Genomic DNA, 23,323 nt, shown 5'->3' with positions numbered 1-23,323 from the left:
TGTGCAGAGCACTGTACTAAGCGCTTGGGAAGTACAAGTTGGCAACATATAGAGACAGTCCCTACCCAACAGTGGGCTAACAGTCTAAAATAAATAAGATTGAATGAATGAATGAATAAATGAGTCGGAGGACCTAGGTTCTCATCCTGGTTCTGTCAGTTTCACAGGTGGAGCCTTATCTGTATGGTTTGAAGTTCCTTAACTAGCTAGCTTCTCCCAGCAGTTCTTGCAATCCTCTGGTTAGTTGCACCAGCACTCTGCAACTGAGGCCTGGAGGCAGTCAATTTCATCAATCATTTGTTTTCTTTTGGGCTTCCTTGAGAATAAGGAAAAATCCCTTAGGGATTGGAGCTATCATTTTTAGAAGGGTAAAAAATGGAATTTGGGGTTTCTGTATAAATCATTTGTTTGAGGGAAGGCATCTCCCTCATGCAATTGTTTCACTTGTTTTTGCAAGGTAGGGATCTTACTGTTTAGAAAGTTAGAGAATGCAAAAGAGCTACTGGGAGACAATGGTCATCAGCATAAAAGAAGAGCAGTCCTGTAGTGCATGAGCTTCCCAGGGAGTACAGTAGATAGCTCAGCTGTAAGCCAGACCAGAATACCTGATAGAGGGCAGCTCATAGAGACAGGCCTTGGATGCCCTTTCTGTCAGAGAGGCCTTCCTTGGTCAGAACAGCAACTGTCAGGGTTGGATTTGCATCAGACTGTCAGATTGTCCGGAGGTATAAGTGTCTATCCTCACTTGAAACAGAAATGCCTCGCTACCCTCCGCTCCTCTGCCGCTAACCTCCTCACCGTGCCTCGTTCTCGCCTGTCCCGCCGCCATCGACCCCCGGCCCACGTCCTCTCCCTGGCCTGGAATGCCCCCAATCCCTCCGCACATCCGCCAAGCTAGCTCTCTTCATCCCTTCAAACCCCTACTGAGAGCTCACCTCCTCCAGGAGGCCTCGCTTAGAAGACTGCTTTGCACATAGTAAGCGCTTAACAAATGCCATCATTATTATTATTCCCAGACTGAGCCCTCTTTTTCCTCTGCCCCCCATCCCCCCCACCCTAACTCCTTCTCCTCTCCACAGCACCTTTATATGTGTTGGTACAGATTTATTACTCTATTTTACTTGTACATATTTACTATTCTATTTATTTTGTCAATAATGTGCATCTAGCTATACTTCTATTTATTCTGATGACCCGACACCTGTCCACATGTTTTGTTCTGTTGTCTGTCTCCCCCTTCTAGACTGTGAGCCCGTTGTTGGGTAGGGACCGTCTCTATATGTTGCCGACTTGTACTTCCCAAGCGCTTAGTACATGCTCTGCACACGGTAAGCACTCAATCAATACAATTGAATGAATGAATGAATACTGACTAGTCAGTGCATCACTACCCCATGGCGACTCATAATTCTCTTCCTTGCGCCGGTCCACCAGCGTCATCTACAGGCTCTACTCAGCAGCAAATAGCAGTGCAGGGTTGTAAACGACAAAGGACCTGAATGAAGTCAGATTGAACATTTATATCTGCTCCCCTCAACCCAGGCTAGACCCATCCTGGCTGATGGCAGATGACCCAAGTAGCTGCTGTATGGACAGCTGAAATTGGGAAACAAAGCACCAAGGATGGAGGAAACAGTGTAAGGATACTGTAAGACGAAGCCTCAACTCATGCTGCAAACCCCACCGAAAATGGGCAGTCGAGGGCTGCAAGCAGACGAGTGCAGCGAGCGGGAATCGGGAAATGAGTGGCTCTTTTTGAGCAGAAACTCGAGAGAGAGAAGAAGGCAAAAACAAATACAAAGCCAAGAACAGACCGTGTCTGTGCACAGCGTGGTTGGGAATGTAGGTCCCTCATTGGCTTTTTCATAATAAAAATAACTGTGTTTGTTAAAGCGCTTACCAAGTGTCAAGCATTCTAATAAGTGCTAGGGTGGATTGAAGTTGGTCAGGTTGGGCACAGTCCCTGTCCCACATGGGGCTCACAGTCTAAGTAGGAGGAAGAACAGGTATTGAATCCCCATTTTGCAGATGAGGGAACTGAGGTACAGTGAAGGGAAGTTACTTGTCCAAGGTCACACAGCAGAAAGTGGTAGAACTGGGATTAGAACCCAGGTCCCTCTAACTCCAAAGTCCGGGCTCTTTCCAATAGGCCTCGCTGCTTCCCTTTCAGTCTCACAAACACCCGTAAGTGAATTTTACCACCAGTAACATTTTCTCTGAGTAAGGAGAACAATTCTAAAAAAAACCCATCTGCACACATATCTATTTGATCTCTGCACATTCAGGGGTCCAGGGTGTGGTTTCATTGTTCTCATGAGACCTGGAAGGGGAACCAATGAGTGGAAAGCAAAAACCTAGTCAACCTACTTCCTCAGGCTTCGTCGCAACCCTGCAGACAGGAAACCTGTTGCAGTGGTGGCTTGCAAAGAGAAACCTCTCCCTGCCCAAGTGGCTAATCTGCCAGAAGTAGCCAGAGCAAGGGAAGGAGCCCTGGGCAGGGTTGGGGGGTGGGAGAGCAGGACGCAGCAGGCTCCGATGACCTGGAGTGGAACGGTCCAACCTGGAGCGCAGTGGGTGGGCAAGGGAGCGAGGGGGAGAGAGACACAGTCCCTGGATGCACAGATTGCCTGGGCTCCTGCCGGCCAAACTGAAGGGAGACAGTGAAGCACAGAAGAGCCTGGAGATGAGCACCCTGGGGAAGTCGCCGGCCCCAGAGCTGACGGCAATCACGGTTCTCCTGTTGGCCACCGCTGCCGCCAGTAAAGGTGAGCACTCGTTGACAGAGAGGCAGGGGGCAGGCAGAGAGACCCGAATGATTCTCTTCCAATTTATTGACTGGGAGTTTTCAAAATTCAACTTAATAGGATCTGTAGAATCGTTTTTTCTCTCCATGCTGGTGCCTGTAGCTTTGATCTCCTCTTTGAGATGAAATAAAGAGTCTGATTAATGGTCCCCAACTGAGCAGTGGGACCCAAGGCTCCTGGGCCCTGGCAAGGTTCAGCCTGCTGGGACAGATGGTCCAGTCAGGAGGGATTGTCTCATGCAGCCGTTCCAGGCCAATGAAGCCACCATGGGTGCCTTGATGGGTTACACGCTGCTGGTGCTTGGTTTTGGTGGCCTGTTCTCCTTGTGGTCCTCATGAACAGTTGGACATTAGCGAGGGGGTATGTCAGTTTCACTGTGAAAGGCTTTCCCCACTGGAATTCCATTCTTCATGTACCCAACCAATCAGTAGTATTTATTGAGCACCTACTATATGCAGAAAACTATCCTGGGCACCTACTGCAAGCAGAGCACCAAACTGGGTGATTGATAAAGTACAACACGAGTAAAGGATACTGTCCTTGCCGTCAAGGATATTACAATCTTACGGGGAAGAGAAACAGACACAAATATTTACCAATAGTTTAAACAAGAGCAATGACAAAGATGTAATTGGTAATGGAAGGTTAAAGAAAGATGACTAGATGAATGTCAGTAAGAAAATACAAGAGCTGTCTGCGAATCACTATTTTCAAAAGTGTTTAAGGTGACTGCCTGGAGGTTAATCAGGAAAGCTTCCTCGAGGAGCAGGTGGGAAGACATTGAAGATGATGTTTTAGAAAGCTGACCTGGGCCCTGAGCCAAACCTTTGGAGATCACTGGGCATTTAGAAAACTACAGCCCTGATTTGGTGTTGGTTGAGTTGGCGGGGATGTTCTCGTGGAGAATGTCAGGATGGGGCATCTGGATGGGGTGCCAGGAGCCCCGGTTCTGTTCTTGGATCTGACATGCAACTTGCTTAAGAATATTGAGCAAGTGACAGGGTAAGAAACTTACCACCTACCTGTTTTCTGCATCACTGCCCTCTCACCAAACTGGAGGGGTCCCGCTTCCTTTGTCTTCAGGATGGTGTGAAGATTAATTACGTAGACAGGAAGCCATTTGAAACCCTTGAAATACATGCAATAAATATCGTGATTTTCCATTTGACTTTTTGTGTTCAAGTTTCTGTATGCCCAAGAATCTGGGCCTACTTCTTCAATACTTCCCAACATTTACTAAGCATTTGAACGTGTCTTGATTCTCAGTTGCCCTCACTGACCGGTCTCCGGAGCCCATCAGTAAAAGTCATCCAGTCCGTGTGACCGGCAGGCAGAGTTTACTTTTGGTGGGTACTTTCTGCTCACCTACCACCAGACTGTTTCCCTTAACGGCATGTTCAGTTGGTCATATTTTATGAAGAAATGATGTCAGCCATGTATGACTGTCATTTCAGACCGAAACTGGACAAGGAGAGGTGGCTTCCTGTCCCAGTCTCTGTCACCAGCCTCTTCCTCTGCAAGTCTACCCTTCACCCTGCCTCTAGAAGGGGTCCTGCTGATAGAGAGATCGTCCCCATTCTTGGAAACCACACGGGCTCAAACTGCCTCTGTCAATCAGGCAGTCAGACAGGACCAATCAGACAGTCAGACAGGACTCCTAAATGATGCTTCCAAGCACGTCTTTTCTCCTTTTCACTCCACCGCTCCCACCCCCTAGAAACTGGCTCAACTGGCTGCCTCTACTGTCTCCTTTTTCGCCCCATTGTGCAGTCACCATCACTATGCCAACCTGCTTTTGGTCTTCTGAATGCATCCTGGCAGCCCCGTTCCTAGCTAGCTCTGTTCCTCCCTTCAAGGCCTTACTGAAAGCTCACCTCCTCCAGGAGGCCTTCCCAGACTGAGCCCCCTCCTTCCTCTCCCCCTCACCCCCCTCTCTATCCCCCCCGTCTTACCTCCTTCCCTTCCCCACAGCACCTGTATATATGTTTGTACATATTTATTGCTCTATTTATTTATTTTACTTGTACATATCTATTCTATTTATTTTATTTTGTTAATATGTTTGGTTTTGTTCTCTGTCTCCCCCTTCTAGACTGTGAGCCCACTGTTGGGTAGGGACTGTCTCTACATGTTGCCAACTTGTACTTCCCAAGCACTTAGTACAGTGCTCTGCACACAGTAAGCGCTCAATAAATACGATTGATTGATTGATTGATTGATTCCACTGCATTCATGATGCTCTCTGCCCAGAATGCACTCTTCCCTTTGCCAAATCCCACCTTCCTCCAGAAAGTCTCCCCAGAATCAAAGTCTCTCCAGGTTCATCCCTCCTGGCCCCCGCCCGGTCACTTCAACACTTCCATAGCTCTCAAAATTCCCCGGGGAATTTTCTGAGCTTTTGCTGCTCAGAGATGGGCTCTTCTTGGAAAACCTCAACAGGCTGTCTTTTGCCAAGGTAAAGAACCAGATATTCAATGCATACTCTCACAGTTTTTAAAAATATGCTGTGCTCCAAAAAATGTTAGACTATCAATGGTTAAATATTTTGATTGTTTTTTGAAACCAAAAATATCAGGTGAAATTTCCATTGCAGAAGTGTTCAAGGGAGCTGTTAAACCCCACGGTAGCCAGAGGAAATTGGTAACCAGCCAATACTGCAGAGTGATGATTCCTTTAGCACCTATTTTCTGCCTTGTGGAGAAACATATGTCACCCTGGAAACATATGTCAGTCATCCCTCATTCATGGAGATAATGACACTGGTGGTGAAATTAATTTCTTGGGCGTTTGCAGCGGAAATGGCCGATACAAGACCGGCAGTCCCAGCCTCTCCAGTGTACTTGGTGTACTGTACTCGGTCACTCATTCACTCATTCACACAGTCAAGCTTCCACCTCCGTTGGTGGGGTGGTCCCGTTTGATCTTTGCATCTCCTGTTGCCTTTTTGCCTCGAGGTCTTTGGAGCTCCTGCTCAAAAGAAGCCACTTCCTCTTTGCCCTCTGCCCTGTCAGTCTGGGTTTTGCTGCCGCCTTTCAGTTTTCAGATGTAATTATCTGTAATTATTTCCCCTATCTTTAATTTATTTTAAAGTCTGTCTCCCTCTCTAAACTGAAAGCTCCTTGGGGGCAGGGATCAAGTCTACCAACTCTATTGCGCTGCCCTCTTTGGAGTGTTTACTATAGTGCTCTGCAGCCAATAAGCCCTCAATAAATAAATAAATAAATTCCACAAATTCATTGAAGCCATATCATCTGGGGCTGTATCTTGTTGCCTCTCCTAGTTGTTTCCTTGGTCCCTTAGTTTTCAGTTGCCTCCTTCCAGCTCTGCAGAGAGCAGCCATCTGGGTGTCTTACAGCCATCCGTTCTCCCCACACATCCCACCCAGAGTACTGGGTTGAGGTGAGCAGAGCTTCCACCATTGGATATCGACTGGACTCCAGGACTTGGCTGCTTGTGGTCCCGTCATGCCGACGGAAGTTGAGTCTGGCCCAAAGGTGATGTTGATGGAACTGCTCAAGGAGCCAGATATGGCACCCCTGGGGGATCCAGGGTACGGAGAATATTTTACTATTCCAGCACAATCAGCGATCTTATCTCAAAGGGATGACAGAAGGAATTACAAGTGAGATTGGCAAAGTTGCACAGATACAGAGGGTCTTCTCTCTCTCCCAAGAGACCCTTCCATGTGCACTGACCTTATCGATTTCTGTTGGTGGGTGCAGAGAGGACAGAGTCACCTGCAAATATCTGGAATCTCCCTGGAGTGGCCGATGACCCATCCTGGTTTAGAGAGATTTCCCGTTACAGCTCACCAAACAGCAGCTGTTTGGGGATCCTGTTATTGTCCATTCTCCACTGTGCCACATGCGGCAAAAGGGTGAGGTGACAAACTTGGGTTTGGGGCTGGCAGGCTGAATCAGGATCTGGGTTCTCAGTGTTTGTGATGTTGAGTGGTCCATGAAGCTGCACCATCCAGACGCTATGCATGTGTAGCTCGGCATGGTTTATCTCTCGTTGCTCTTCTCTGAGTAGTTCTGGGTTGGTGCGGTTAGGGACTTCTTTTGCTTCCCAGTACTCCTTTTGTGACCTCTGAACTTGTGACTGAAGTCTCCAGAATGGGTTGCTGATAGTGTGTTGAATGCTAAATTCATTGCTAATTTGTGTTTTCCCCAAGGGATATTGGTCAAGTTGCTTCAGGTTGCTTCAGAAAGTTCTTCAAGTTCACTGGTGATCCAGAAAACTCCTTGCAAGCTAAGTCAACGGGCTTGGTTCTCCCAGAACCCAAAGTTGCAAAGGACTCAAGGATCAAACATGAAATTAAATCTCCCAACATCGGGATCCTAGGTGATCTCTCTTATTTAACCATCAATATTGTTACTTATGTGGCATCTTCTTTAAAGCTGCTCAGAGCAGGAAAAAGGAGTGTCTTCTATGTAGCTGATCAGAGCCACTGAGCAAGTCAAGGAAGACCTGAAGAGTAACATAGGAGTTCAGAGGAATCGGTCCCTACCCCAGGTGGATGATGGGAACTATTCTGCTTTCTCATGAAGGGGTCTGTGGGGTTTTCACCCTTGACTGTTACCCTGCAAGCAGGTAGAGCTACCCCAAGAGTGAAGCAATCGATGAATCAATTATTTTGTTTAAAATGGCATTTGCTAAGCGCTCACTGTGTGCCAGGCACTGTACTGAGTGCTGGGGTAGAGACAAGCTAAACAGGCTGGACACAATCCATGTCTCACACGGGGCTCACAGTCTTAACCCCCATTTTACAGATGAGGTAACTGAGGCACAGGGAAGTGAAATGACTGGCCCAAGGTCACTCAGCAGACAAGTGGTGGAGCCGGGATTGAACCCAGGTTCCTCTGACTTCCAGGCCTGTGCTGTATCCACTAGACAACACTGCAGTCAGTGGTACTTATTGAGAGCTTGCTGCGTACAGAGCACAGGTGACTCGACATGGTTTTTTGAGCACAAAAAAGTCCCTTGGTTCTGTTTTTCCACAGCAGATCTGACAGCTTCAGCAAATTCCTCTGGGCCTTCACTTCTGGCATGGACCCTCCCAGCCCTCATCCCGGACCAGGAAGCCAGGAAGCCAGGAAGCCAGGTCATCCCGGACCAGGAAGGTTGCAGCAACTTCGACAAAGGTAGGGACAGCCAGAAGGCAGCAGCCAGGTGGGGTGGCCGGATGGTTGGGCCGCTGGGGTTAGAAGCAGCTGGGCCGGGCCGGACCCTCCTTCCTCTCCCCCTCGCCCCCCCCAAGTCCATCCCCCCATCTTACCTCCTTCCCTTCCCCACAGCACCTGTATATATGTATATATGTTTGTACATATTTATTACTCTATTTCTTTTACTTGTACATATCTATTCTATTTATTTTATTTTGTTAATATGTTTGGTTTTGTTCTCTGTCTCCCCCTTCTAGACTGTGAGCCCACTGTTGGGTAGGGACTGTCTCTATATGTTTCCAACTTGTACTTCCCAAGCGCTTAGTACAGTGCTCTGCACGCAGTAAGCGCTCAATAAATACGATTGATTGATTGATTGATTGATTGATTGGAATCAGGCAGCTCGCGGAGGTAAGTGAGGCCAGGCCCAACCAGCAGGTGGAGACCTCGCCCTGACCGTGCCCAGCAACGTTCCCATGGTGCAGTAATGGATCTTTTCCTCACCCGATAAGGGGAAGAGCTTTCTGGTTGTTACCATGTGCCTGGCCTCACGCTGGTCCATTCCTGCACAGCGTTTTTCCTTTCCTCTCAGCTGGCCTCCAGAGAGCTTACAGGCCCTAGTGTGGACAGCACAGCTTGAAACTGGCCTCCTAGCCATGCCACGATAGAGGGAGGGGCAGCATCCCCTTGGCCAGGACTCGTCTGGGTAACCAGGAGGGCTCTCATGTCCACAGCAAGACTCCTGTTCCACCCCTTGACAACTGAGCCCCCCAACCCCAGGCTGCCCTTTGCCCTTTGCCTGCCAGAGGGGGATTTCTGCCTGATCACTGGTTAGCCTGGGCCCTGGCCTGCTTAGCCTTGTGGGCAGGAGGAAGGGGAACCCCAGTACCCGGCAGATGCTCCCCCTCCCCCTCCCCACCGCCTTACCTCCTTCCCCTCCCCACAGCACCTGTATATATGTATATATGTTCGTAGGTATTTGTTACTTTATTTATTTATTTATTTTATTTGTACATATTTATTCTATTTATTTTATTTTGTTAATATGATTTGTTTTGTTCTCTGTCTCCGCCTTCTAGACTGTGAGCCCACTGTTGGGTAGGGACCATCTCTATATGTTGCCAACTTGTACTTCCCAAGCGCTTAGTACAGTGCTCTGCACACAGTAAGCGCTCAATAAATACGATTGAATGAATGAATGCCATCATCTAGTTGATAGGCCAGCAGCCAGCAGAGGGGCCTGACTTCAGGCAGGGAAGGCAGTGGATTAAGAGGGAGTGCATGAGGAAGTGGCTCTCAGCATGTTGGTACACCTGTTGGTTGAGCAAGGGACTAGTTTGCAGAGATTGGGTGAAAAGGCTAGTGGGGTGGAACCCGCTAGTCTCACGTGGACCTGGTCCTAAGGTGACCCTGGTGAGTGTCGGATGCTGTGGGCCCCAGATGGATGATTCCTGTCAGTCCCACATTTGGGAGCAGCTGGCTCCCTGGGCCCCTACTGCCGGGGCCTGCAGAAAGGGTCGCAGATATGACTCAGTGTGGAAGAGGGGAGGTGGCCCTGTGGAGAGCCCAGATGTTGAGGGTGAAGCCCTGCTCCCTGGGGCCTGCCAGTCCTAATCCAGGGCTACAAGTTGTAAGCGTTCCAAGGGCTTGAGTTCCATCCTGGCCAGCTCTTACTCCATTTGTGGAGGGATCCAGGAAACTGGGAAATGGATGGCCCGGGATTTGTTCTGCTGGAGACCCATCTGGGATGGCGACCACGGTGTTGCCGGGTGAGAAGTCGACGGTGGCTGTGGTAGGGTCAGCCACAAGACGCACTGTCCCGGCAAATCATCAGAAAGATCTTCGAGGATGGTGATCCCTCCCAGTGACCTTTACGGTTCTCCTGTTCTATGTCCAGGTTGCACATTGGTGGAGGCAGCGGTGGGTTCCAAGGCAACTCTTTCCTGTCGTTCCGTCCCATTGGAGAATCTCATTATGGTCTCGTGGACCATTGTCTGCAGCAGGACTGCTAACTGGACCATGGCTTACAGGAATGATACAGCCCATATTACCACACCTCCTGATGTGAGATTGGCCTGGGGACCGAGACCCGATCTGAATCCAGTCCTGCAGATTGATCCCGTGACAATCACAGATGACAGCTTTTATCGTTGTGATGTTGCAACGAGTCAGGGGAATTTTGACTGCGGATTTTGCCTGAGCGTGCTGGGTAAGGAACAGCTTCTCTCAGGGTTGGTAGATTCAGAATAGCCCTGGAAATTGAACCCTCCCAGGGTTCCACTTGGTGTTGGGAGGGTCCACATGTGGTGACCTGAAAAGCAGGACCCCTGGAACCCTGTGGCTCTTCCTGGGTCCTCTATAATGGCCTGGATTCTGGTCCTGTTCTGTCCCTTCTTCCCCAATCACTGACTCCTGCAGGGTGTGGGCTCTGAATTCAGGAGCTGGTGAATGTTCCCATCCACATTGTCTGTTTATTTTGGAGATGTCAGAATGATAGTTCTCCATCCCCTCACTGCCTAGGCCTGGAGCTGCAAAAGGTGAAATCTGCATGGAGGAATAGGAATGTTCCAATTTTCCGTGAAAGTCCCTCAGCGGGCAACAGGCCTAGCAGAGAAGCAGCGTGATTCAGTGGAAAGAACATGGGCTTTGGAGTCAGAGGTCATGGGTTCAAATCCCGGCTCTGCCAATTGCCAGCTGTGTGACTTTGGGCAAGTCACTTAACTTCTCCGTGCCTCAGTTACCTCATCTGTAAAATAGGGATTAAGACTGTGAGCCCCCCGTGGGACAACCTGATGGCCTTGTAACCTCCCCAGTGCTTAAAACAGTACTTTGCACATAGTAAGTGCTTAATAAATGCCATCATTATTATTAACAGGCCCCACAATGAGAACTGTTGGTTCCCTGCTACTGCAGGCCCTCATTCTCAGACATACATGGTGACTGATCATCCCTCGGGGAGGAGGGGAAGGCTGAGCACCCAGTCTGTTCTAGGATATTTAGTTCTTCCAGAAAAGAAGGGATTCATTTCCTCTTCCTGCTTCCTTCCCCTCAACCCCATTCACTGCCTCCCTGTTTGAGCCCCTCTGTGAACAGTTTCAGATTTTGCAACCCAGGGGGCCATTACTATTGCTCGTTTGAGGGCTCAGTGTCTGGGTTCTTGGGGCTGTGGGTCTGTTAGAGGGAAGAAAGGGCCCAGGGGACCCCAAGCCTGAAAAAACTGCCAGGTGGGACCGAGGTGATGGGGAAACAAGTGATGATACCCAGGCATTTGGGGGTGCAGATGTCGAGGAGATGAGGATGGTTTGGCCTGACAGCAGAAGCAAGACTTAGGAGGAAAGCATACAATTTAGGATGGGAGATTGGGAGAAAATACTAGCAAACCTTTACTGTCTCCCGGACTGGGTGCATGGGTCTTCAGGGGGTCACAGCCCCCTATCATGGGATGGTGAGCCCGCCATGCGTGTGTTTCCCAAGGGTATGGTTGCAGGGGTGGGCTGTGAGGAGTGGATCCAGGGCCACCCCCTGTCCACTCCCCAGCAATGGACCCACTGGAGTCGAGGACGAGGTGAGGTTCCCTGGCCTTGGCCGGGGCCAAAACCTATTGCCCCAGGGCAGGGAGCTGGGCTGTAGGCTTCCCTTTCTTCCCTCTCTACAGTGCCTCCCATGGTCTCGCTGGTTGTGGGGAAGGACAGCCAGGTTGTGTGCGAGGCCTCTGCAGGGAAGCCGGCTGCTCAGATATCCTGGGTCCCGCCAGGGGAGCACAGCACTTCCAACAGGACCCACGGCAACGGGACGGTGACGGTGGTCAGTACCTACTGGGGGAACAGCAGCCACCTGTCTGACCTTGTCTGCTCTGTGAGCCATGTGACCGGGAACAGGTCTCTGTCCATGTACAGGACCTCAGGTAAGGATTCTTCTCTTGGGGAGAGGTTCTGGGGCAGGGCAGGGCAGAATGGGGCCAGAAAGGGACACAGAAGCTCTTCACTGTGTGTTTTGTCAAACTGGGATTGAAGAGGAAGCTTCCGGCGGAGAAAGGGATGTGGGGAAACCAAATTTCTGTGTGCTTTCTGGAGATGCTGGGGCCCCACTTCTCTGAGCAGCAGGACCACGGTCTTGGGGAGAGGTTCGCGGTGATTCCCAGAGATGACGGCTCTTCAGTGGGTTCAGTGCAGGGGACAGGTATGGTGTGGGGGGCCGAGGAGCGAGGCTTTTCTTTCCAGTCAAAAAGCCTCATGTCCTTTCTGCTCTGGCCTGCAAAGCTGGGTCCCCATTCTGAGACATGAGTAGTTCCGCCTTAGGCACCAGAAAAAAGGATGGTGTAGTCTTCAGAGCAGTGAATTAACTCCCCTGGCTGGCATGTCTTGTAACCTCAGTGGCATCTTTGAACCAGGTCCTGGACCTTCTCAACTGCTGCCGCTTCTCTTGTCCCTCTCTGGGCTCCTGGCAGTTTTGATCATCGGGGGAACTCTTGGAAGTCAGAAACTCAGAGGTTGCTGCAGGTAATTATTGTTTGACTAACAGATTTGATATCGTCACTAGTGTTTATTGACCACCTACTATGTGCAGAGCATACTACTACTACTACTACTACTACTACTACTACTACTACTACTACTACTACTACTAATGATTATGATTGTGGTATTTGTTAAGCGCTTACTCTGTGTCAGGCACTCTACTAAGCACTAGGGTGGATACAAGCAAATCAGGTTGGATACATTCCTTGTCCCATGTGGGGTTCCCAGTCTCAATCCCCATTTTTCAGATGAGGTAACTGAGACACAAAGAAGTGAAGTGACATGCTCAAGGTCACACAGCAGACAAGTGGCAGAGCTGGTATTAGAAACCCATAGCCTTCTGACTCCCAAGCCCGTGTTCTATCCACTATGCCCTGCTGCTTCCCACGTTCTAAGAACTTGGGTAAGTACACTAGAGTTAGTAGACATGATTTTTGCCCTCAAGAAGCTTACAATTCAATGAGGGAGACAGGTAGAAACAAATTACAGTATCCATTTAAATATAAATTTGTTCATACAGTGCCATGGATGACAGTGTGAAAATAATCAGGGAAGTCTTCCTGGCAGAGGTGGGTTTTTAAGAGCACTTTAAAGCTGGGGAAACATACTTCTTGGGAAGATTTGTAGTTGTATCTGTGAGAGCAGGGACCAAGTTGGGAGAGTCACGAGTGACGGACAGTTAGAAGGTGAGCTTGTGGAGAACAAAAATTTCCGTGGGGGAATAGTAGGTGAGGAGGGCCGTTACATAAGTTGGAGAGATGTCGTGGAGGATACTGGAGCGAAAGATCAGGAATTTCTGCTTGATACAGTGGAAAATGGTTAACCATTGGAGGTTGTTGAGGAGTGGGGAGATGTGTGCTGAGTGATGTTTTAAGAGTATGATCCACACAGCAGAGTGAAGTACTGGCATGCCACTACCACACCCCCTTCTCCCTCCCCACCCCGCCTCCCCAACACAACCACATGGAACCCCCCCATGATACCAACATTCACAATTCAACCACATTTTCATGGAACATAACCTTCTTGTATTCCTAGACACTTCCGCATTATAAATCGGGAAGCAGCATAGCCTAGTGGAAAGAACACAGGCCTGGTAATCAGAAGCACCTGAGTTGTAATTCTGGTTCCACCACCTGTTTATTTTATGACCTTGGGCAAGTCAGTTCACTTCTCTGGGCCTCAGGTACCTCATCTGTAAAATGGGGAATAAAGAGTGAGCCCCATGTGGAACTTGGACTAGGTCCAACTTGATTAGCTTGAATCTACCCCAGCACATCAATGAATGAATGAATGAAATACCCTAAAAAAATTAGGACATCTGGAAAAGTAATAAGAAATTCCCTTATTTGCTATATATCATGATGATGATGGTGATGATGGTATTTAATGATACATGTCATTAAACTATTGTTTTATTTTTAACTTAGAAATTCAAAACTTAGCATTACAATATTAAGGAAATTAGGGGCTGTAATATAATAGAGTAGCAGCATGGCTCAGTGGAAAGAGCATGGGCTTTGGAGTCAGAGGTCATTCATTCATTCATTCAGTCGTATTTATTGAGTGCTTACTGTATGCAGAGCACTGTACTAAGCGCTTGGGAAGTACAAGTTGGCAACATATAGAGATGGTCCCTACCCAACAGTGGGCTCACAGTCTAGAAGGGGGAGACAGACTACAAAACAAAACATATTAACAAAATAAAATAAATAGAATAAGTAAAATAAACAAGTAAAATAAATAAATAGAGTAATAAATACGTACAAACATATGCACATATATACAGGTTCTGTGGGGAGGGGAAGGAGGTAAGGCGGGGGGGGTGGGAAGGAGGAGGTGGAGAGGAAGGAGGGGGCTCAGTCTGGGAAGGCCTCCTGGAGGAGGTGAGCTCTCAGTAGAGCTTTGAAGGGAAGAAGAGAGCGTTTGGCGGATGTGCGGAGGGAGGGCATTCCAGGCCAGGGGGAGGATGTGGGCAGCGTGGCTCAGTGGAAAGAGCATGGGCTTTGGAGTCAGGGCTCATGGGTTCAAATCCTGGCTCCGCTACTTGTCAGCTGCGTGACTTTGGGCAAGTCACTTAACTTCTCTGTGCCTCAGTGACCTCATCTGTAAAATGGGGATTAAGACTGTGAACCCCACGTGGGACAGCCTGATCACCTTATAACCTCCCCAGCGCTTAGAACAGTGCTTTGCACATAGTAAGTGCTTAATAAATGCCATTATTATTATTATTATTATTGAGTCTTTGCAGGGAGCTGCAGGAGCTTTGTTCTGCTGACTTTCGTGGAGGTTATTCAGTCTTAAGTGAAGAATTCATTCAATTTAGTTAGAACTGCTGCCATCTTCTTATTTTCTTCTCAAAGCCCTTTGGAACTGGTGCTCTCCTTCTGAACCCCTCTGTGCCCATTTGATCTCCTCTCTCGTTAGTGCTTTCTTTTTCTTCTTTGATTAGCATTCTCATTCTTGAAAATTAAGCAAGATTTTTTAATCCCAAGGTTTTAGCTGCTGGAGGAGAAACCTCAGTTTCTTTTTCTGTTTCAACATCTTGCAATGTTGCATTGGATGGTTCAAGTTCAGTGAAGTTCTTGTTGACCAATGATTCCTGTGAACAGAACACAGTTAACTAGCCAACTGTATCAACTAGTTCTCCATTTACAGGCTTCTCCAGGGATCTTGTGATCAGGGATCCCTTCTTTGTCTCAAAAAACTGGCACAAACCCTGAGATCCATTCATTGTTAATTACTTACTCTCAGTGAGGAACCAGGCAGGCTGAAGGAGGAGGGAAGGGCATATTTACCTATGGCTTGATGAAGGGGCAATTGAGTGTATGCATGAGTGAAGAGATTACTAGAGATACTAGATACTAGAGATACTAGAGATTGTGTCCCCAAGGTGATTGTATCACCCGGAGATTGTAACCCTAAAGATGCCTGTTTAGATCAAAGTGAGGAAAGATTATGGGCAGGGAAACCGGTAAACAGACTGATTCAGCATTCTAAAAGTAAAATGGGGAGCCTCTGAATGGAGTGATGGATGTTAAAATGGAGAGGAAGGGGTGGACCCAGAAATTGCCGCTGGCTGAACAACTGGCAGGTTCTGACTGTGGATTGACTGTTGAAAGAAGGAGGAGTTAAGGATCGCATTGAGATTGTGAGCTTCTCAGGCTGGTGCTAGCGGCAGGGTTGGGAAAGTAGGTGAATGTGGTTAGTAAATCTGGTTGTTCCACCTCAGATAAAAATAAGTATATCATGGGCTAGAATTCCCAGACGGAACAGAAGTAAGAACATACGCAATTTTCATCTGTGTTCAGCACCATCGTCCATCCAGCCCAGAATTATATCTTCCACAGGGATGGCTGCAGCCTCAGAACTGTGTACATGTTGTCTTTGGTAACATCTATCTTCACATTCATGTTGGACCGCCTAATATCAGTACCTTTTCCTTCTGCGAACCTCTTCCAGGTCGCTTGCCTGTGCATGTCTCCCACCCTTTTTTTGAACCTCCTGATATTTTGTCCCTGAACAAGTTTCTGTAGTGAGTTTCCACTGATGCGTGAACAAGGACTTCCTTCTGCCATCAACGGTGCCCCTTATCCAGGGACTGTAGGGTGTGAAGAGCAACAATTCCACTTTCATCCTGTCCATAGTGTTTAGGATTTCCAAACTTCTTGGCCTCCGTCTTTCTGGACCGAAGAGTCCTCATCTGTCCAGCCTGTCTACCAGTGGCAGTTTTTCCATCCCCAGATGGTCTTTTAGGCCCTTCACTGTTCTGTTCCCTTGCCATTCCATCCTTTCGCAGAACCATGAAAGTGGCCATCTATCCCTACCCAGTTTTCTCTCCCTAACAAAATCCTTTCCCTCTGGTCTTGTGATGTGGTCCTGCAGCAGTGGACCGAGGCTGAGGTCCCACTGTTTCCTAGGGTAGTCCAGGTACCGTGCCCGCAGCTGCCTGTGTTCCCCGTCGAAGCAGCTGGGCTCTTCAATAGGACCTGGCTGCACGGTAGATCTGAAGAAAAGCCCTCTGAGGCCTCCAACTCCACCCTCCATTCCAGCTGGCGGAGCCCCCCTCCCCCCTCTCAGGAATTTCATGCTGGGGGCCTCACCAACCCCAGTATGGTGGCGGTGGGATTTCCTCCGAGTGCAGTCTGAAATCATGGGGGCCCCAAAGGCTGAAGTTACTTTATGAGGCCTGCACTGGACCTCAGCCAAATTGTCACGTGAAGATCGGAGTCAGCCTCAGCCTTGTCGATAACATCATCATAATCTTCTTCCTCATCACGGTCATCTCAGGATCATCATCTGCATCAACCCACATCATGACCCTCTTTCACTTCAGCCTCTTCATCATCATTATACTCACCTCAGTGTCCTCATCATCATTATCGTCACCTCAGAATCGGTATCTTTGTCATCCTCAGCATCATCACCTAGGTCAGCACTCTCATCTTCATTTTCTCTATTGTAACTTTAAGTGGAGGGAGAGGCGAGGGATTGTGTGGAATCAATAAGTAGTATTTATTGAGTGCCTACTGTGCTCAGAGCACCTTGCTTGGGAGATCATGGAGACATGATCCCTGCCCACGAGGAGTTTCCAGTCTAACAGATAATGGTGGTTATCATTAGGAAAGGGGTTCGTGATGAATCAGCTCAGACTTTTGGGAGGAGTCAGGCTTTAAACTCAGTTTTGAATGATGGAGGAAAAGGACCTGGTCACAGAGACAAAATGAGGCAGGAATCTTGGGACTGCATGGTGTCAGCATTGCTGTGAGCTTGCTGACGGAGGGCTCGCTGTATGACCAATGCAGTGGGGAAACTGCAAGCCAGAAGAGCAGGACAACATTTCAGAGATGCAGTGAGGCTCAATCTCAAATAGCGTGGGAGAGCTGCAGATTGTTGGGAGAGAGCAGCAGCAGGATCAGCAGCAGCAGCAACAGAAGCAGCAAACACACCAGCCTGGCAGGCAGTGGGCGGAGAGGGGCTGCTCTTCTGGAGCAAATGACTGGGAGACACCACAGTGGTGACAGACCAACCCAGCAGGAGGTGGGTGGAGAGGGGCTGCTCTCTTGGAACGGATGGCTGGGAGACACCTTGGTGGCAGACAGACCAGCCTGGCAGGGGGTGGGCAGAGAGGGGCTGCTCTTCTGGAGTGGATGTCTCATTGTTGGGTAGGGACTGTATATGTTGCCAACTTGTACTTCCCAAGGGCTTAGTACAGTGTTCTGCACATAGTAAGCACTCAATAAATACGATTGAATCAATGAATGAATGTCCGGGAGACACTGTGGCAGCAGATCACCCAGCCTGGCAGGTGGTCAGTGTCAGGAAAAGAGGGGCTGCTCTCCTGGAGTGGGAGGCCAGAAGACACTGCAGCGACAGACAGGCCAGCCCCATGAGCAACAGTTGGGAGAGGGGCTGCTCTCACTGCCCCAAGGTTCAGGAAGATAGGAGACCCAGGGGCAAATTAGAAAGTAAAGGCAGATGCTGAAAGGAGCAAACACATTCGAGTAGCCAAGTACAATACTCATCTTCTCTTCCGGGGGAATGGAGTGTCAACCCAGCCACACCTACATGCCTGGATAGAAGTAACATCTCTGGGTATAAAAGGAGGCTATCTTTACAGGTGCATGTGTGCGTGCGCACACACACACACACAAAATTCACCCACACGCACATGTACTCACCAGCACCCACATCTTCATGTGATTGGTTTGGGGTTTACAGAGGAACAGAGATGGAGACATACACAGGGTGAGGAAAGAAGGCCCAGAAAGTGTGTATGCAGGGAGGGGGCATGAGAAGCAGTGCCACCCGATGAGCACAGAAAGGAGGGGAGGGACTCGAGGGAATGTGGAGGGTAGGGTTGTGGGGAAAGAATGTAGGGATATACGGGGGGTGTTGAGGCATCTGGGTGTGAAGGGATGATGGTTGACCCAAAAGGGAGGCCGAGAGAGAGAGCACAGGGTGGGGTGGGGGCATGGAGAGGTGGAGACAGACACAGGGAGTAGGTTTGCCTTTGCTGCCCAGCTCCATGCTGTGCTGTCCACTTAGGCAGAGTTGAAACAGTGCTTTCAATTGATCACTCTGTTGATTATCTTGTATCTACTCCCAGTGCTTAGTACAGTGCTTGGCACATAGTAAGGACTTTAAAAAATCCATTTTTTAATTATTATGATAAGCCCACCAGCCCTGCTCTCCGCTTTGGAGGTAGAGGGCTGAAGCAGCAGCCACCAAGTGGGTGGCCCTGGGATGGGGCAGGACCCAGCCTCCCACCTTCTCTCTCTGGGAGGCAGGAGGCCTGCGAGGAGCAGAGAGGGCCCTGCGGGGTACGAGGTATGTGCACTGCGCACCTCTGCTCCAGCCCTCCCAGGGAACCAGTTGGAGCACCCGCCGGTGGGTCAGCAGAGACCTACAGTAAATACCGTTCCTGGGCTTTAGCAGAACCAAGACCCTATTGAGAAGCAGCGTGGCTCAGTGGAAAGAGCACGGGCTTTGGAGTCAGAGGTCATGGGTTCAAATCCCGGCTCCGCCAACTGTCAGCTGTGTGACCTTGGGGAAGTCACTTAACTTCTCTGTGCCTCAGTTACCTCATCTGTAAAATGGGGATTAAAACTGTGAGCCCCCCGTGGGACAATCTGATCACCTTGTAACCTCCCCAGCGCTTAGAACAGTGCTTTGCACATAGTAAGTGCTTAACAAATGCCATCCTTATTATTATTATTATTATTATTGGCAGCTCTGGGCAATGGAGGCGGAGACTGAGCACCCCTCCCCGCCCCCACCCCCCACCCCCGCCAACCCCAGGACTACGTGGATACCTTGGAGCAGGAAGTCAGCCCCACCCCATCCCCCAAGCAAGGCTCCCCTTAGCCTGTGGGCACAACTGGGACGGTTGGGTGGCAGCCAGCCCCGGACTTCCATGAAGCACCCCTCCACCCCGTCCTTCCCTTCTGCCAGTTGGAGCAGAGGCCCCGTGGTGGTTGTGGGATGACTCCTGTGTTTGCTGGGGAGGCCTGGGGTCACTGCTGCCTAATTGTTCCCACAGGACTCTCCCTCTTGTGATACACGAAGCCAGCTTTGGTGCTATAAAGGTAAGGTGTGAAGACTTGGGTCTGGCATGGGCCCCACTGACTGTCACTTGGGACCAGGGTGGAGTTTAGGGATTTTTTCCATTCCAACTAACATGCTGTGGGCTGCTCTTGGGCGAGGCTGTGCTGCCACCTCCTCCCACCTGAGCCCCAGCCTGTCCTTGTTCCTCTGTGCCCCCACTCTGCTCCTGAGCACCCCATCCCATGCAGCATGGCTCAGTGGAAAGAGCACGGGCTTGGGAGTCAGAGGTCATCGGTCCCAGCTCTGCCACTTGTCAGCTGTGTGACTTTAGGCAAGTTACTTCACTTCTCTGTGCTTCAGTTCCCTCATCTGTAAAATGGGGATTAAGACTGTGAGCTCCACGTGGGATAACCTGATTACCTTGTATCCCTCCCCAGCGCTTAGAACAGTGCTTCGCACATAGTAAGCGCTTAACAAATGCTATCATTATTATTATTATTTTTATTATAATGATGGCATTTGTTAAACGCTTACTATGTGCAAAGCACTGTTCTAATCGCTTAATCTCCATTTTACAGATGAGGTAACTGAGGCACAGAGAAGTTAAGTGACTTGCCCAAAGTCACACAGCTGACAAGTGGTGGATCTGGGATTAGAACCCACGACCTCTGACTCCCAAGCCTGTGCTCTTCCCACTAAGCCACGCTGCTTTCTATTATTATGCCCCTTTGTCCCTCCTGAGTGCTCCTGACCCCGCACGTCCCACCCACCTGAGCACCCCTTTCATCCTATCCACCTGAGCACTCCATCCTGCGTGCCCTCACCCCTCCAGACACCACCTTAGTCTGCACAGTCCCATTCCATGGACATCCCCCATGCCTGCACCCCTGGAAACCATGAGCCCCTTCCCTCTAAGGCCCATCCTCTGTGACATTGTGAGGAGAAAGTTCCTGGTTGGGGTTTGGCTCAAAGGAGCAAAGTGACCCCAACTAGTTTCCTGGTTCCTTCCCTGACCCCATCCCCTGGCCCCCGGGCTCCAGGGTTTGACCGGCGCTTCCCGCCAGGACCAGGAGGAGGAGGAGGAGGTGGAGAACATTTATCTCAACACCAGCGCAGAGAGCAGTGCCCACAGAAGAGCTCGGACCCCAGCTTCCAGCCAGGACCACGAGGAGGAGATGGAGCACATTCACTTCAACACCGGGGCAGAGAGCAGTGCCCGTGGGAACGCTTGGACCGAAGCTTCCTGCCAGAGGGAGGAGCACATTTACCTCAACTTGAAGTAGAAGAGTTGTGTCCCCGGGAGCCTGAAGCCTAGTCAGGCCTAGAGTCCGCCCTGTCGCTGCTGTCTCTGAGAAGTTTAGGCGAGGAGGGATGACTGGGAACTGACCCTGGGCACAGCCTTTGGAGGAAGGAGGCAGCCCTCTCTGCATGCTGCTGCCCTTGTTAGGATCTGGCCAGGGGCAGAGACTTGGCTTCCCAGGCCCACTGGCCTTATTTGGTGGCACCAGGGTCACGGGGGCTCCGAGTCGGTGAGCACATGGGCCTGGAGCTGGGCCTGGCCTGGTACCTCTCTGGACTGCCCATAGCAAAGGTGTGGTCAAGTCTGTGGATGGTTCCTGCTGGGATAAACTCAGGGCAGTCCAGTCAGCCACAGGCCTGGCAGGGGCCTGGCAGGGGTTTGGGGGTTGTAGGAGGGGCTATTGCAGGTTAGGGTTTTTTGCCCCTTCTGCCCAGAGGGTGCTTGGGACACTTTGCAAAAGTATCCCTGCCCTGAACATCAGCACCAGCGGCTGAGGGGATCTGCCAACCCACTGGGAGTAGGCACGGACCCCTGCTGATGCTCCAGCCACCCCAGGTTTGGGCAGTGCTGAGGGGTGGGGGCTGCTGGGGGTGGGAGCTGCCTGAGAGGAAAGGGAGCAGAAGGGAGTGGAAGAAAAAGAAAAGAGGGCTTAATCAGGGAAGGCCTCTTGGAGGAGACGTGCCTTCAATAAGTCAATCGATCATATTTTTTGAGTGCTTACTGTGTGCAGAGCACTGTACTAAGCTCTTGGGAGAGTACAATATAAAAATAAACAGTCTCATTCCCTACCCACAGTGAGCTCACAGTCTAGTTTTTAAGGAGGCGGAGAGTAATTTTCTGTTGGGTATGAGGAGCGAGGGCGTTCCAGGCCAGAGGCAGGAAGTGGGCGTGAGGCTGGCGGCGAGATAGATGATAGCAAAGTACAATGAGAAGGTAAGCTTTAGAGGAATGAATTTTGTGGGCCTGGTTATAGTAGGAGAGTAGTGAGCAGAGGTATGTTGCCAACTTGTACTTCACAAGCGCTCAGTACAGTGCTCTGCACACAGTAAGTGCTCAATAAATACAATTGATTGATTGATAGGAGGGGGCAAGGTGATTGACTGCTTTAAAGCCATGGGTAAGGAGTTTCTGTTTGTTGGAGGTGGAGCATCCTGTCTCTCCCTGCTACAGTCCACACTTCATTCTGCTGTGTGGATCATTTTTCTAAAAAAACCCACTCAATCCACATCTCCCCTCTCCTCAAAATCCTCAAGTGGTTGCCCATCCACTTCTGCATCAGTCAAAAATTCCTTGCCACTGGCTTTAAGGTATTTAATCAGCTTTCCCTCTCATACCTTACTGGGCTGATCTCCTATTACAACCCAGCCCGCTCTCTTCTCTCCTCTAACACCAACCTATTCACTATGCCTTGATCTCATCTATCTCACCACAGATCCCTTACCCACATCCTCCCTCTGGCCTGGAACTCTCTCCACCTTCATATCTGACAGACCACCACTCTCCCCACTTTCAAAGCCCTCGTAAAATCACATCTCCACGAGCCTTTCCCTGAATAAGCCCTCACTTCCTCTATTTGAGCTATCTTCTATATCAGCTATGCACTTGGGTTTTCGATTTTCCACTCCACATCCACAGCAGTTATGGAGATATCCATCTGTAATTAATTTTCATATCTGACTCCCCATCTGGTCTGTTAGCCCTCTGTGGGCAAGGATCTTACGGACTTATTCTACCGAATTTTACTCTTCCAAGTGCTGAAAACAATGCTCTGCACTTAGTAAGTGCTCAATAAATACCACTGATTGACTTTCCCATCACTGTTCACAACACCATCACCACCTCTGTCTTCCAAGCCGGCCACCTTGGCATTATCCTTGACACCCTTCTCTCTTTCAATACTCCAGTTTCATCTGTCACCAAATCCTCTCGGTTTTTTCTTCCCAACATTTCCCATATCCCTCATCCCTCCCTCTTCAGCCAAACATCCACCACCCTGGTCCGGGCCCTTGTCCTTTTCTAGCAAGACTACAGCATCAGCTTCCTTGTTGGGGTCCCTGCCTCCAGTCTCTTCCCTCTCCAGTCCACACTTCACGCTACTGCCCAGAACACTTCACAAAATGCTTTACTGCCCAAATTTCCCCACTCCTCAAAAACTTCTCCTTGACAAAAAAAAAAACTTTTTACCAAAGGCTTTAAAGCACTCTGTCGGCTGATTTCCTACTGCTTATTCACTCTCTTCTCCCACTCCTCCTTAGCTCACACACTTTCTTCCTCTCAATCCAACATAGTCATAGTGCCTCATTTTGGTTTCTATTGCTCATGTCCTCCCTCCAGCCTGGAACTCCCTCCCACTTCAAATATGACAGACCCCCCTTCTCCCCATCTTCAAAGCCTTTCTGAAATCCCAAATCCTCCAGGTGGCTTTCCCCAGTTCATTTAAAATCTCCCCTGGTCATCTTCCCTCCCCCACCTCCCATTGCTGCTTACCCT

The 23,323-nt window shown here is 49.6% G+C and overlaps 1 protein-coding gene across 1 annotated transcript; it reads left to right on the top strand.

Moving 5' to 3' along the window:
• The first annotated feature begins 2,683 nt into the window (after positions 1–2,683).
• On the top strand, positions 2,684–20,816 carry LOC119935131 (cell surface glycoprotein CD200 receptor 2-like). Its single transcript, XM_038754774.1, has 7 exons — positions 2,684–2,765; positions 7,808–7,948; positions 9,867–10,178; positions 11,625–11,873; positions 12,360–12,468; positions 19,529–19,574; positions 20,553–20,816. Exons 1-7 carry the CDS (start codon positions 2,684–2,686, stop codon positions 20,814–20,816), a joined length of 1,203 nt encoding a protein of 400 aa, XP_038610702.1.
• Positions 20,817–23,323: the final 2,507 nt, after the last annotated feature.

This window comes from Tachyglossus aculeatus, chromosome 11 (assembly GCF_015852505.1).
Source record: "Tachyglossus aculeatus isolate mTacAcu1 chromosome 11, mTacAcu1.pri, whole genome shotgun sequence".
Taxonomy (NCBI): domain Eukaryota; kingdom Metazoa; phylum Chordata; class Mammalia; order Monotremata; family Tachyglossidae; genus Tachyglossus; species Tachyglossus aculeatus.
This window is presented reverse-complemented; position numbering and strand designations above follow the sequence as displayed.

Excerpts from the sequence above, each read along its gene's own strand:
- LOC119935131 (XM_038754774.1), top strand. The coding sequence starts at position 2,684 with ATGAGCACCCTGGGGAAGTCGCCGGCCCCAGAGCTGACGGCAATCACG. Across the intron at positions 2,766-7,807 it reads CACCGCTGCCGCCAGTAAAG|CAGATCTGACAGCTTCAGCA; the intron begins GTGAGCACTCGT and ends GTTTTTCCACAG. Across the intron at positions 7,949-9,866 it reads TTGCAGCAACTTCGACAAAG|GTTGCACATTGGTGGAGGCA; the intron begins GTAGGGACAGCC and ends TTCTATGTCCAG.